The following is a 14,720-nucleotide window of genomic DNA, read 5'->3' as shown; positions in this document are numbered from 1 at the left end:
CAGTGGTCAGCTCGATTCTGCTCAAAATGGTTTTTGGTTAGGTACTCATATAGAACCGTGGTCCAGCTTCTGCCAGATTGCTTTAGCCCATACAATGATCTTTCCAACTTACAGACCAATTTTTCATTTGTGCCAGATTTCACCTCATAGCCCTCTGGCTGTTCCATGTAAATTTCATGGTCCATTGGTGCGTTCAGGTAGGCAGTTTTAACATCCATTTGGTGCAGAATCAGGTTTTCTTGTGCTGCTTTTTGTATGACCACTCTGATACTCGTCAAGTTAGCTGTAGGGGAAAATGTCTCCTCATAATCTACACCTCTCATCTGACTGTATCCTTTTGCCACATAACGTGCTTTGCACTTTTCAGATCCATCCATGTTGTTCTTGATTGCATAAACCCATCTACCCCCCACTGCTTTCTTACCCTCAGGCAAACTACTTAGGGTAAATGTGTTATTTTCTCTAAGTGACTGCATCTCCTCATCCATTGCATCAACCCATTCTTTTGATCTATCTGAGGTTACAGCTTCTGTGAAAGCTACAGGTATGTTACATGTCACTCTATAACAGTAATCTATGTTCATCCGTGCCTGATCAGTTTCCTCATCAGATTTCTGTTGAGAAACAAAGTCATGGAAATAGGCTGGCCTCCTCCTCACTCTAGAAGGGTACCTTGTAGGCTCAGGCATAGCTTCAACTGTCTGGGTCTGAGGACTGCTACTCAGTTCCTCCTCTTTGACTGGAACCTGGTCACTTACTGGACTTGCATTCACATTCTGCCTAGTCCTATTGGCCCTCTGCTCCAGATCATCATCATCATCATCCACAATGCTGGTCTGAGTCAATGCTGGTCTTGCTCAACACAGGTCTTAGAAACAAACTTGACTAACCTGTGATTTTGCACTTTCCTGCTGTCAGGGAAATAGATAATGTATGCTGGACTGCTTTTGTCATTACCAATAAAAACACCCTTTTCACATCTTGGATCCAGCTTTCTTTTATCTTGTTTATAAGCAAAACACTCTGAACCAAACCTTTGCATCCTGGATAGATTGGGCCGTCTCCCTGTTAACATCTGAATTGGTGTCTGTTTGGTGCGGTTGTTAAAACACCTGTTCCTGGTTATGGCTGCTGTCTGCACTGCGTAAGGCCACAAACCTTTAGGTAACCCACTCTCTATCAGCATGTGCCATGTCAAATAGTGTACGCCAATTTCGCTCCCCTGTACCATTTTGATGGGGAGAATATGGTGCAGAGGTCTCGTGTCTAATACCGTTCTTAACCAACAGAGTTTTGTAATGCTTTCCTGTAAACTCAGTGCCATTATCAGATCTAAGACGTTGAATTTTACCATATAGGGCCGTATCTGCAAGAAACCTCTCTAATGCTTGCAGTGTGTCACTTTTATTCTTAAAGGCATATACAAACACTGCACTGGAAAAATCATCAGTGAATGTCAGGACATATTTGTACCCCTCTCTGGACTCTTGGTGAATTGGACCTGCCAAATCTGTGTGCACTAGCTCTAGAAGGCTTTTAGCCCTCACATCAGGATTTCTGTTTCTGGTTTGCGTAAACTTGCCTTGGGTGCACACTTCACAAGATGGAGTTTTGTTTATTGGACCTTCAATTTTCATGCCATCAACAACACCTTCCAACCTCTGAACATCATCAAAATTACAGTGACCCAGTATATCATGCCATGTCTTTAAATCATAACATCCCTTAACTCGGTCATCACATGCATCAGGTATTGTATGCAAGTAATATAGTCTATCATGTACATAAATGGGACATTTTGTACCGTCTTTGTGCACCAGAATGTCCTCGCCTCTCTTGAAAGTCACGGTCGCCCCGCTGGCAGCCGCTGCTTGCACCGAGAATATGTCCTGCGGGTAAGAGGGAATGTACAGCGCCCGTCTCAGCATTGTTTTGAGGTGGTGTCCTCGGCTGTCCATCAAGCAGACCTCTGCATCACCTCGGCGATTTCCTGTTGCCAGTAGGTGGTGCCATCAGTATTATTACATACACACTAATAGATCTGTTCAAGTAGGGGCTGTGATGTAGCGTGAGCAATTTTGTTTCAATTAGACAATGTTACAACAACTTAATTTTCACACTGATCAGTAGGTGGCACTACGACCCTGAGGAAATATTGACACATAGAGCTGTTCAGGCTTGGACTCTGATCATGAGACAGAAGTTTGGTGGTGATAGGACAATGCACAGTGGAGTGGAGTTGTTTGTTGATGGCTCAGCATCAAAGGATTCATGGTGTATGTCCGCGATACAGAACATCATGTTTTGATGGCGTGTAATCAATCTTTGACGCCACAGCGTGTGACTCATCTCCATTTGAAGTTGATCTGATGTAATGTGATGTAAATCAAATTTTTTCACTCGTTGGATCCATTCCCACACAATAGGTCCAGTAAAGGCATCAGTGTTTGTTTCCCCATATAATCTATATTTTATCAATAAAATAAATCTCCACTCTCTGTGGATCTGAACACTGCAGCTGGAGAGACTCATGAGGACATCATGAAGACATTTGTGAGGACACACTGACCTCTAGTGTTGAGATAACATCAACACACCCAACCTCAATAGAGAAGCCTCTTGTTGTCTCTCTCTCTGTTCTTTGACCTTGACAGGAAGACGTGAAGGAGAATTCTGTCTATGTTCCAGACCCTTACTCAACTGTTTTGCCCGTGGACACTTCAGCCCTCAGGTTGTCCTCCTAGACAACTCCTGAGAAATTATCCTTTTCAGTTTGATTTAACTGTCACTTCTTCAAAGGAAGCAACACCAAAAGGGACTCTGTGCTTTTATTCTGAAGACAAGCAGGAAGTGATTCTATGGATCTTGTTGCCGTGACAGATATCAGAACCAATAACAATATCAAATGATATTTTCTGGATTTTGAAGAAGTAACTTGTTAACGATGCTCAGTAATGTATCTGTAAAGGCCGATTTATAGTACTGCAACTGCAACTGTGGCTGGCCACGCAGTTGCATCGACGGACTTGTTTTGGTTTATGGTTCCCCAAGGGTTGCGCGTGTTAATTCCCCGCCAGAACACTAGGCGGAGTAACGTGTTTTGTCGAAGACACACAAACAAGAGACGTCTTCTTCTTCGTCGACTGTTCATTTACATCGCCACTGCGGCTCCTCACGGCCTTTTTCTGGCGGAAAATCCGCCAGTCAGTGACGGGTTATACAAGTGGTCATACTTTCAATATATAAATCGGCCTTAAGAGTGTTACGTAAATAATAGTGCTATCAGTTAAACAGTTATTAACGGCGTTAACGCAAACCCATTTTAACGTTAAAACGCGAGATTAACGCAGAGCTGCAGCTGCAGCTTCAGTATCGCATCCAGTCTGACCTGCTCTCGCTTTTTGTTTTAATATTTCGCCAACTAAAATATATATTTTTAAGCTATTGTAGCGTCCCCGCTTACACAGGACACAGAACTTCTTCGTGGTTTAGTAACTTTTATTATCCTCTACACAAACATGTGCACTTCTCGGTCTTACGCCGTCACTCGCACACATCAACTGCCCTTCATGTCCTCATTGACCCCCGATCCCCAACAAAACCAGCCAATGAGGGCCTGACATCCCCAAACAACCCCATCCTATTGGTCCAAACAGTCACATGTCCCACCCCGACCCCTTCACTGACCCTCAGGGTATCAGAACGCTCCTTCAACACAGTGTTTTACTGAACATACGTCAAAACCAAACATAAACATAAACCCATTACACTATTAAGCTGCAGCTATATGTTTTTATTTATTTCAAAATAGGGTCCTTCTTATTTCATACATTTTCCACAAATATGGGTAGGACTCAAATAGCCCTACAAATTTCTGTGTTTAATTTATTTCAAAGTAGGCCGACACTTGCCTGTGTATTTTGTTTGTTATTTTGTTGCTTGTCTGTTTGAGTAGCTGGCTGAAAGCAAAGAAGTAGTAGGCTTACCTTTTATTGGTAACCTATTTGTTACGGTGCATTGTTTCTGAAATAAGGGGCCTGACTGCTATGTTCACAGCAAACTTGAAAAAAATAAAATATTAAGCCATGGTTTAACTGCACTATAGGCTGAGTCCTTTGTTTACCTGAAATGTGCACTTTATAATTTTATTTTGTACCGCCCTGTTTGGTTATGTTGTTTTTCAATAAAATAAAACATTTGCATAAAGCAAGCCAATCCACTTTTCCATGTTGATAAGAGCATTAAACGGAAAAAAAGATGGAAAAAAACAAATGAAGGGACATTTAGAATAGATAAAAATGTGCAATTAATTGCGATTAATCGCGAGTTAACAATGACATAAATGCGATTAAATATTTTAATCGTTTGACCGCACTAGTAAATAACCAAATAAACATGAATGTATGTTTTCTTTCTTCTTTTTTTTTCAGTATGTTTATTGAGCATTGACGATACAAAATTAGGACATAAAAGAGGTACTGTACAATGCTCACATTTTTCAAAATTTGACAATTTACAGTGAACCCCCATGAACGTATGTTTTCAACGTGTTTTCCTGCTTCTGGTGCCGGTTGCGCGCGAGCGCACGCACACACACACACACACACACACACACACACACACTTAACCAAACACACATTATTCATTACTTCTTTAATATGAATTTGCAGAAAAAGCAGCTTGATGAGAGAAAAGTCTAATGAGTTTTTCTCCTGAAAATCTTGAAGCTTAAATCAAGTTTTCATTCACCTGCAGAAATATTAAAAAACCCACATGAAGCAGGTTTGAGTGTCACACTGATAATTAAAGAGCTGAAATGTGTTTTTATATGAAATCCAGTTGGATTTTAATTGGACTGGTTGAGTGTGTTTGTTTAATATGTGTGATGATATATTAAACAAGGCCCAGTGTCACGGAATGGAGAGGTTGAATGGAGAAGCTAAATGACTCAGAAGGTTGAATAGCAAATAGGAAAAAGGGAGAGTGATTCATTAATTCATTCAGTTACTTATTTCTCCTGTTAAGATGCATTTTCAAATGGATTTTTAGGTTACTCCCACCCCAATTGAAATATCAATTAAACAAGAGAAGGGAGAAGGGCAATTAGCACTATGGGGCTGTGGAGTTAGACAGCTCATTGGCTTTCCGTTGACTCGTAGAACATATTATAAGAAGCATTTATATTTTTTATTAATCCCAGGAAAAGGACAATATTGAAATAAATAAGACAATCAAACCTGATGTGACCACTGATACATAATCCTCAGTTAAACAGACACCACCACTGCTCAGTTTATTTTCATATATGTCTTGAAAATAAGATATTTCATCATTATTATCATTCTGCTAGAGTTGCAACTACAAACTAAGTGAACAAATTGTTTCATCAACAAAGATACTGGAAAAGGAACACTGTGCTGAGCTTTACTCTTCTTGAAGCTGTGCCTAACAAAACACACTAGATGGCACCAAGGAAATACTTATTTCAAACTTTTGTGAACAAAAAATCGTATATACAGTGAGTACGGAAAGTATTCAGACCCCTTTACATTTTTCAATCTTTGTTCCATTGAAGCCATTTGCTAAAATCGAAAAAGTTCATTTGATTTCTCATGAATGTACACTCAGCACCGCATCTTGACAGAAACAAACAGAAATGTAGAAATGTTTGCCTTATTAATTAAAAAAGAAAAACTGAAATATCACATGGTCATAAGTATTCAGACCCTTTGCTGTGACACTCATATTTAACTCACATGCTGTCCATTTCTTCTGATCCTCCTTGAGATGGTTCTACTCCTTCATTGGAGTCCAGCTGTGTTTAATTAAACTGATTGGACTCGATTAGGGAAGGCACACACCTGTCTCTATAAGACCTTACAGCTCACAGTGCATGTCAGAGCAAATGAGAATCATGAGGTCGAAGGAACTGCCCAAGGAGCTCAGAGACAGAATTGTGGCAAGGCACAGATCTGGCCAAGGTTACAAAAGAATTTCTGCAGCACTCAAGGTTCCTAAGAGCACAGTGGCCTCCATAATCCTTAAATGGAAGAAGTTTGGGACCACCAGAACTCTTCCTAGACCTGGCCGTCCAGCCAAACTGAGCAATCGTGGGAGAAGAGCCTTGGTGAGAGAGGTAAAGAAGAACCCAAAGGTCACTGTGGCTGAGCTCCAGAGATGCAATAGGGAGATTGGAGAAAGTTCCACAAAGTCAACTATCACTGCAGCCCTCCACCAGTCGGGGCTTTATGGCAGAGTGGACAACGGAAGCCTCTCCACAGTGCAAGACATATGAAAGCCTGCATAGAGTTTGCCAAAAAACACATGAAGGACTCCCAGACTATGAGAAATAAGATTCTCTGGTCTGATGAGACCAGGATTGAACTTTTTGGCGTTAATTCTAAGCGGTATGTGTGGAGAAAACAAGGCACTGCTCATCACCTGCCCAATACAATCCCAACAGTGAAACATGTTGGTGGCAGCATCATGCTATGGGGGTGTTTTTCAGCTGCAGGGACAGGACGACTGGATGCAATTGAAGGAAAGATGAATGCGGCAAAGTACAGAGATATCCTGGAAGAAAACCTCTTCCAGAGTCCTCTGGACCTCAGACTGGGCCGAAGGTTTGCCTTCCAACAAGGCAATGACCCTAAGCAGACAGCTAAAATAACAAAGGAGTGGCTTCGGAACAACTCTGTGACCATTCTTGACTGGCCCAGCCAGAGCCCTGACCTAAACCCACTTGAGCATCTCTGGAGAGACCTGAAAATTGCTGTCCACCAACGTTCAACATCCAACCTGACGAAGTGGAGAGGATCTGCAAGGAAGAATGGCAGAGGATCCCCAAATCCAGGTGTGAAAAACTTGTTGTATCATTCCCAAGAAGACTCATGGCTGTACTAGCTCAAAAGGCTGCTTCTACTCAATACTGAGCAAAGGGTCTGAATACTTATATGACCATGTGATATTTCAGTTTTTTTTTAATAAATTTGCAAAAATTTCTACATTTCTGTTTTTTTCTGTGAAGATGGGGTGCTGCTGCTGAGTGTACATTAATGAGAAATAAAATGAACTTTTTTGATTTTAGCAAATGGCTGCAAGTGAGTGAAAAATGTAAAGGGGTCTGAATACTTTCCTTACCCACTATATAACGAGACCCCTGGAACACGTTCACATTGACAAAGCTATCATGACCAGAAAAACAAAAAAGTCTCAAGAAGCATTATGTAAAACACAACAGGAAGGCCGCCATTTTGCATTTAGTGGCCATTTTGGCCATATTCCACATATTTACTTTGAGGTACTTGTACCAGGGCTTATATCAGATCATCTTCAAATTGAGATGAAAACAATAAACAATTAAACATTAAAATTACATTTCTGCAATTTCTAGGACTGCAAAGCAGCAATGAACGAGCCCGAGCACATGCAGTTTGAAGTGTGGCGTGCCTTTTGCACACTGCAGTGAGGACAAACGCTTCACTTCCTGCGTCCGTCACGTGATGTCGATCCTTGCGTAATTGATCATTAGATTAAATATGTTTGTTTTGAATCACTGCCCTATGATCTATATTGTTTTATATAGATCTGTGATCTACTGAGTCCAGTATCACACAGATTGACCGACGGAACCAAACCATCCCAGCACAAACATATACAAATAATTATCTTCAAATTTTAGAGATTGGGGACATCACAGCTGTCTCTGAATTTAACAGTCCTGCTGTTTGACATTTACCGTTATTCATGTTAATGAGGGCTCCTCCGTCGTCGCTGCTTCACGTCTGTGTGTGTGAGTGTAATGCTGCGTTCCAGACGACTCGTATGTCAGATATTCTGACCTGAAATTGCCCAGTTCCGACTTCACGACAAACGTAAACAAACATGTCTGACTGTGAGAAGCTGATTAATTTGTCTCGTGATGAGACAATTCAACTGTAGCCAGTGCAGCCTCCGTTCGTACAGAAACAGGAGGGGGAGGAGGAAGGCGACGACGCCATTATCTTTTTTTTTAGACTTTTATTCTTGGAAACACATTCAATACATAAAGGAGAACACACACTGTCATTGAATCTCACAAACCAAGATACCAACATATATTAATCATATGAACAAGTTAAGAACACACATTCATTCTGTGCAAGGAACACACTTAAAATGACATGAGGGACATTATGAAAAATAGATACATTATGTAGAAATCAGTAGAAACAAGATATATAAACACAATTCTTTCTTGTTATTCAATGAGTTATATTTTCTAGGAACATAAAAACGGTTAATAGTCTATTGAAAACAGTGAACTATGAATATGTATAATATGAACATCTGCTGATAAATCCTAATAAAAACTTTTGTTGCAAAGGTTGCAACTGAATCACTTCTCTCCTTGATTAGTCCTCACATGTCTTGTACAATAGGACTGAATCTTAAATCTTTTACCACACTGAGATCAACTACACAGTTTCTCTCCTGCATGACGCCTCATATGTCTATTTAGATTGAACCTTTGGTTAAATCTTTCACCACACTCTGAGCAAAAAAACGGTTTCTCTCCTGTATGACTCCTCATATGTCTATTTAGATTGGCCCTTTGGTTAAATATTTTACCACACTCTGAGCAAAAAAACGGTTTATCTCCTGTATGAATCCTCATATGTCTATATAGATCTCTCATTTGGGTAAATCTTTTACCACACTCAGAGCAACCAAACGGCTTCTCTCCTGTATGAACCCTCATGTGGTTAGTTAGATTGCTCCTATGGTTAAATCTTTTACCACACTCAGAGCAACCAAACGGTTTCTCTCCTGTATGACTCCTCATATGGTTAGTTAGATTGCTCCTATGGTTAAATCTTTTACCACACTCAGAGCAACTAAACGGCTGCTCTCCTTTATGAATCTTCATATGTGAATTTAGATGAGCCCTACGGTTAAATCTATTACCACACTCGGAGCAACTGAACAGTTTCTCTCCTGTATGAATCCTCATATGGTTATTTAGACTGCCCCTTTGGCTAAATCTTTTACCACACTCAGAGCAACTGAACGGTTTCTCTCCTGTATGAATCCTCATATGATTATCTAGACTGCCCCTATGGCTAAATCTTTTACCACACTCAGAGCAAGTAAACGATTTTTTTTCTGTCTTACTTCCCATATCACTTAGAGGCTGTTTGTTATTTCTTGTATTTAAACCAGTCTGAGGTTCGCTGGTCTCCATCCAATCATCCTCACTGACTTCAGTTTCAGAAGAGTCTTCACTCTTGTCCTCAGGACCTGGTTGTGAACATCCATCAGAACCTGAGTTCCTGGCTGGTTCTGGTCCTCCACAGTCCACTCTGTTCTCCTTCCTCTCACTCGGACGTAGCGTTGACGATTTATGTTTCTCTTCATCTTCTTCACTCTTCACAGCGACAGGAGTCAATGTGAACTTGATATCAGCCTCCTCCAGTCTTTGAAGCTGCTGTTCATCCTGATTGGTCCATGGTTCCTCCCGTTCCTCTTTAATGTGGGGGGGCTCTGGGTCCTCCTGGTCCACAAGGGGGCTCCACTGCTGCTCCTCAGGGGGAACCTCTTCTTTAATCACCATCAGTTGCTGGACGTCTGCAGTACACACTGAAACACAAATACACACGTTTATCATTTCAGAGTTTCCTGAAGTATTTTGAAAAACTTGTGTTGCGTCGTTTAATGTCGGCTGATGTGATTTTTGAACTATCACATTCAGTAAGTAGATATGTTGATGTCGTTTACAGTTAGTGTTACGATGCAGCTCGTAAAGGAAGCAGCATAAAACAAAGGGTTTCTGGTTAAAAACATTTTTCATTTTTGAGGCCAAATAAACCAATTAGGTCCCTAACAGAGGAGAACAGGGCGAGGGGACGTTAGCTAGTTGGTTAAGCTGCTTTCAGACAAGACCTGTGGGTAAAACTCAGAGAAATGTGTCCAGACTTTCTGTTTCAGACATGAGCCACACAGCAGCAGGTTTTCTGCACAGACTTGTTAACAACAGCATCAAATCCTCCTCATTATTCATGTGAGAGGTGGAGCAGCCAACTGCAGTAAAGTGAGCCGTCATGTGTTAAGCCAGCCGCCCCTTGGGTTTTTGTTGCGCGTCTACTTGTGGCTTTACGGTAAAACAGCATGATTGGTTGAAACAGCAAAGAATTAGGAAAAACATTTTTTACATCTTCATGGCGTATCTGCTCATGTCAATTATCATGAATTTTTTACTGCAAATTAAAGGGCAAGTCTGTAAAAACCAAACAATGTATACAAATATAACCATATTTGGAAGCTAGGGATGGGACTTTACAAGAGTTTCATGTTCGAAAATATTCATAACGTTATTGAACAATTATTTGAATATTCATGGTCCCCCCCCATGTTTTTTCCCCCACCCATCACCCCCACACGCATTAAGGTTAAACACGCACACAACAGGACTGATATTTCTCAAAAATAGCTTCATTAAGGAAATACGCCATTTTGTAGTCAAGTTTAACTTTTCACAGCCCATTATGACATCCGACGGATTTTAACAGGTAGCGATTGCAACGCATCACTGCCTGGCTACAGCATAGACCTTTGAAAAATGAATAATTAATAATAACATTGGAAAATAATTTTAAAAAGAAATAAACACGGTTTTATGACTAACATCCATCTTTTTAAACGGCAGGCTTCCCGACGCTGGCGGCAGCCTAATTATTTGACAATTGAGTTTTAACTTAGCCTACGCTACTTAACGTAAAACTCTGAGCGAAGTTGACTGGTCATCAGACTCGACACAAATACACAAGAATAATAACAAAACATGGCTTAATGCCAAATTAGATAATTGTTTTAAATTGACAGTCATGGCTATGGGTGCAACGATTAGTCGACGTCGACGACAAAAATCGATGACAAAAATATTTGGCGACGAATTTACTCGTCGATGAATCGTTGGTTACGTCGTAAATGTTATCCTATTGCCTGACAAATGTCTTGTTTTAATCACAATTATTTAGTCCGAAGATTGGTTTGTTGATGTTTTTATTAATGTTATATTCCCTGTTTTTTTTGTTAAAAATCAAGTATCCATTTTTCGTGTGACATAAAATGGATACTTGATTTTTAATTTATTTTTAGTATCAGCACTTGGCCTCTTCTTGGTTAACAGTAAAAAGGGAAACTTGAATTAAAATTTATAATTTTTTTATTAGCACTTTACCTGTCCTTGGTTTTAAATGGACAAACTTGATTTTTCTTTGCTTTTGTGTTAGCAGTGCCCTTATATGCAGTAAAGTTTATTAAAAGACATTTTTTTGAATGAAGTATCGATCTTTATTGTATTTATTTTCAGTCACCACATGCCTTGAACAACCTCAAGCTAAATTTAAAAGCTGCTTGCTAAATAATAGCAATTGAGAATTTGTGTCATTCATAATCCGATTAGTCGATTAATCGTTTCAATAATCGGTGACTAATCGACTATCAGAATAGTCGTTAGTTGCAGCCCTAGTCATGGCAACTTATTAGCGAGATGTAGGCTATAGCTACCTTACAGTCTAGCCCAGAGGTCTTCAACGTTGTTCAGGCCAAGGACCCCCAAACTGATGGAGAGAGAGCAGGGACCCCCTTCTATATATATTGTATGAAATTGTATTTTTCATTAAACTGGGCCTAGTGCCAATTATAAACATAGCTACACTATTATTGTGCAATAAATACTAAGCTATTTAAATAATACACAGAAAGATAATGTCTTCCGACTCCATTTATCTGTTCGCTATAATATGTTGGATTCTATTAATGTGTATTTAAAGACATTTAAATTTTCGGAAAAAAATTGTTTGCAAAAAAAAGAAATGTTTAATCAAGCTAAAATTTCGTGACCCCCCTGCAGTACCTCCGCGGACCCCCTGTTGAAGACCTCTGGTCTAGCCTACTGTAGGTTCTGTGAAATGGCTAACAAACATCAGGCTATTAAACAACTGCCTGCATGGATTGCCTGGGCATACATTACCTATCACAGGCCCATCTGTGTGTTCTTGTTCATGAAAATCAACATATTCACATGTTCTGGGCTAAGACGTGTGCGCAGTCGGTTCACTGTCAGTCCGCAAGATACCGGAAGATGTTCTCATAATCTGCTGGACTAGAACGATTATATTAGGGCAAATATTAGGATATATATTTGGATATATATTTAGATGTATATATTTTATTTTCTATTTTAAATGTTTGATATTCTATTTCATTGTTATTCTATTTTATTCTTTTTTTATTCTATTTTATACTTGAGCATTGCTTAAAGAGAGTGTGTGACCCAAGCATTTCATTGACAGTGACTACTTCATGTTATCTCTGTTCATTTGCCAATAAAAAATCTTGAATCTTGAATCTTGGATATTTATTTGAATAAATTCTTAATGACAAATATTCGAATATTCATTACCAACTAGGGCTGAACGATTAATTGCATTTGCGATTTAATCGCGATATGATAAAACGCGATTTCCTAATCGCAACTTGCGCGATTATCACGTGCGAACGAGAGTAGCACGTGAGCGGCGGGGCTCCGGAGCCCTCCGGTCACCTACACGCACATCTGCGGGACAGAGGTGCTCAGCATGGGGGTCTTCCTGCTGAGGCCCGGCGCCTCCGTACCGCTGCACGACCACCCGGACATGAACGGGATGCTCAAGGCTTTACAGCGCCTCATGTCTGCTGTGTTGTGGCTCCACACACACTCTGTCTGTTACGTGACTTGTGTTCGAAAGGGTTAAAAATCCCAGTCTGAGGAGTGGGACCATTTCATTAACTTCAGGAAACTGTTCATACATGCAGTTGTACTGTTTGACTTTGTGGCCTGTGCATTTCTCCGTTTTTTATTTATAACTTTCTTTACTTTGATTTTACAAAATACTTTCAAAGTATAGTAGAGGCAAATTCTATGTTTCAGTTGTGTGAAATGTTTCTGACTTGGGAGCAGTAAGACACCTATAACTTTAAATATTATTTAACACTAAATGTATCTAATATTGTGTTGGTCATATTTAAATCATTCATTACGTTTTGTTGGGGAAAAAAAATTGGATCAAATAAAAAAATCGCAATTAGATTATTTCCCCAAATCGTTCAGCCCTATTACCAACCCTATTGGAAGCTGATTAAAAATGTTCCTTAATCGGTTGTAAGTGACTTCGAGTGGATTCCTGTTCGTGGTGTCTCTGACTATGCTGAGAAAAAGTTGTGTGTGTTTTTACTGCAGAAAATTAAAGAGCAAATCTGTGCTAGTGGCCCAAGATATAAAAATATATAATTTACATGAACAGATAAGCCATGCAGATAACAAAACAACTTATCAAATGAGAGACTATAACTAAAATATAGTTGTGTTTTCGTACTTTTTAGGCGCTCCGACTATCTATACCGCTTTACCGTATAAGGCACAAGTAGACGCGCAGCAAAAACCCGAGCGGCGGCTGGCTTCTCACATGAGGGCTCACTTTACGGCAGCCGACAGAGACAGGAAGTGACGTTTTAACTCCGCTGCTCGAGCGGATGCTAGCTTAGGTTAGCATGTTAGCGGTTCTTCCCATAGATACAAAGACTTGATATATCTCTATGGTTCCTCCCGGGACTGACCTGCTCTGTGCAGCCGGACTACGGGCTGCATCGCGGCCTCCAGCAGCCTCCTCCGGCCGCAGACCTCCCGCTGGGACCGCTCGGACCGCTCCACTCGCTCCTCGGACTCGAACAAGGCTTCCTCCAGCCCAGAGAGGATCTGCTCCTCCGCCGCCATTAGCCGCTCGGTGAGCATCGCTCTCAGCTCCGGGACTCGAGCCTTTCCTCCTCCTTCCTCCAGCTGCAGCAGGAAGTCTTCAGCGGCAGCGCTGATCCGCTCATGTGCCAACACCCGCAGCAGCTGCATGGCGGCCATGTTGCTTCTCTCTGAGTCACTGAGGGGACCAGTGTTGCCAACTCCTCAGTAAGGAAAGCAGCTATTGGCTGATCGAAAAGTCGCTAGAAGTCGCTAAATGACGTCATCGCATAATTTGCATAATTGTAATGGTCGCTGTAGGACGTACAAAAAGTTAGAAAAAAATATCCTAAATATGTTTAGAACTACAAATGAGCTTTCTTCTACAGAAGCGTATTGCATTCACTTAAAAAACGAAATTATTTTTTTTTGAGATAATTATAGGTTCTCAATAAAATAAAAAATAAAATTAAAAAAAACGTTTGTTTTTCAAGTAGCGCAATACGCCTCCGTATTCTTCTGTTGATTCTTGTTTTTTATTTGTTAACTTGCCATTGAAATAGGCCATCACATCTCAAAATAACGTCATGACTTTAATGCCGTGTGTAGACCCACATACAAAATCAATTTTGTACTATATTGTTAAATGTTTAATTTAATCAAAAGGGTGTTAAGTGGGGTGGAATTGCTGGCTCTACGTCCAACCCTCCTCCTTGATCCGGGCTTGGGACCGGCAACATTTTTAGTCTGGAGGACGCGGAGCTTGGCTCTCCTCTCTCTCTCTCTCTGCTCCGCCTGCAAGGCTACTGGGAGACTGACCGCCTGTGAGTGCTCTGGGACAGCGGAGGGGCTCATGGCTGCACCCGCTGCTCGTTGAGGACAGTAACTGCAGAACGATACGTGCTTTCACGTCAGTCTCCAAAACACCAGAAAGTCTCCAATAACACCAGAAAAAGTCGCTAGATTT

General features: G+C 40.7%; 1 protein-coding gene across 1 annotated transcript; it reads right to left on the bottom strand.

The window, feature by feature from the left end:
- Positions 1-8,029: 8,029 nt before the first annotated feature.
- On the bottom strand, positions 8,030-13,901 carry LOC133000592 (oocyte zinc finger protein XlCOF6.1-like). Its single transcript, XM_061070541.1, has 2 exons — positions 13,639-13,901; positions 8,030-9,618 (listed from the first exon to the last, which is right to left on the bottom strand). The coding sequence occupies exons 1-2, from the start codon at positions 13,811-13,813 to the stop codon at positions 8,453-8,455; spliced, it is 1,341 nt and encodes a 446-aa protein (XP_060926524.1). The 5' UTR covers positions 13,814-13,901; the 3' UTR covers positions 8,030-8,452.
- Between the last annotated feature and the right edge of the window lie 819 nt (positions 13,902-14,720).

This window comes from Limanda limanda, chromosome 4 (assembly GCF_963576545.1).
Source record: "Limanda limanda chromosome 4, fLimLim1.1, whole genome shotgun sequence".
Lineage (NCBI taxonomy): Eukaryota > Metazoa > Chordata > Actinopteri > Pleuronectiformes > Pleuronectidae > Limanda > Limanda limanda.
The sequence above is the reverse complement of the archived record's forward strand: the minus strand, read 5'-3'. Positions and strand labels throughout refer to the sequence as shown.

Coding starts and splice junctions, on each gene's coding strand:
- LOC133000592 (XM_061070541.1), bottom strand. CDS start 13,813: ATGCTCACCGAGCGGCTAATGGCGGCGGAGGAGCAGATCCTCTCTGGG. Junction 9,619..13,638: donor AGTCCGGCTGCACAGAGCAG/GTCAGTCCCGGG, acceptor TTTGTGTTTCAG/TGTGTACTGCAGACGTCCAG.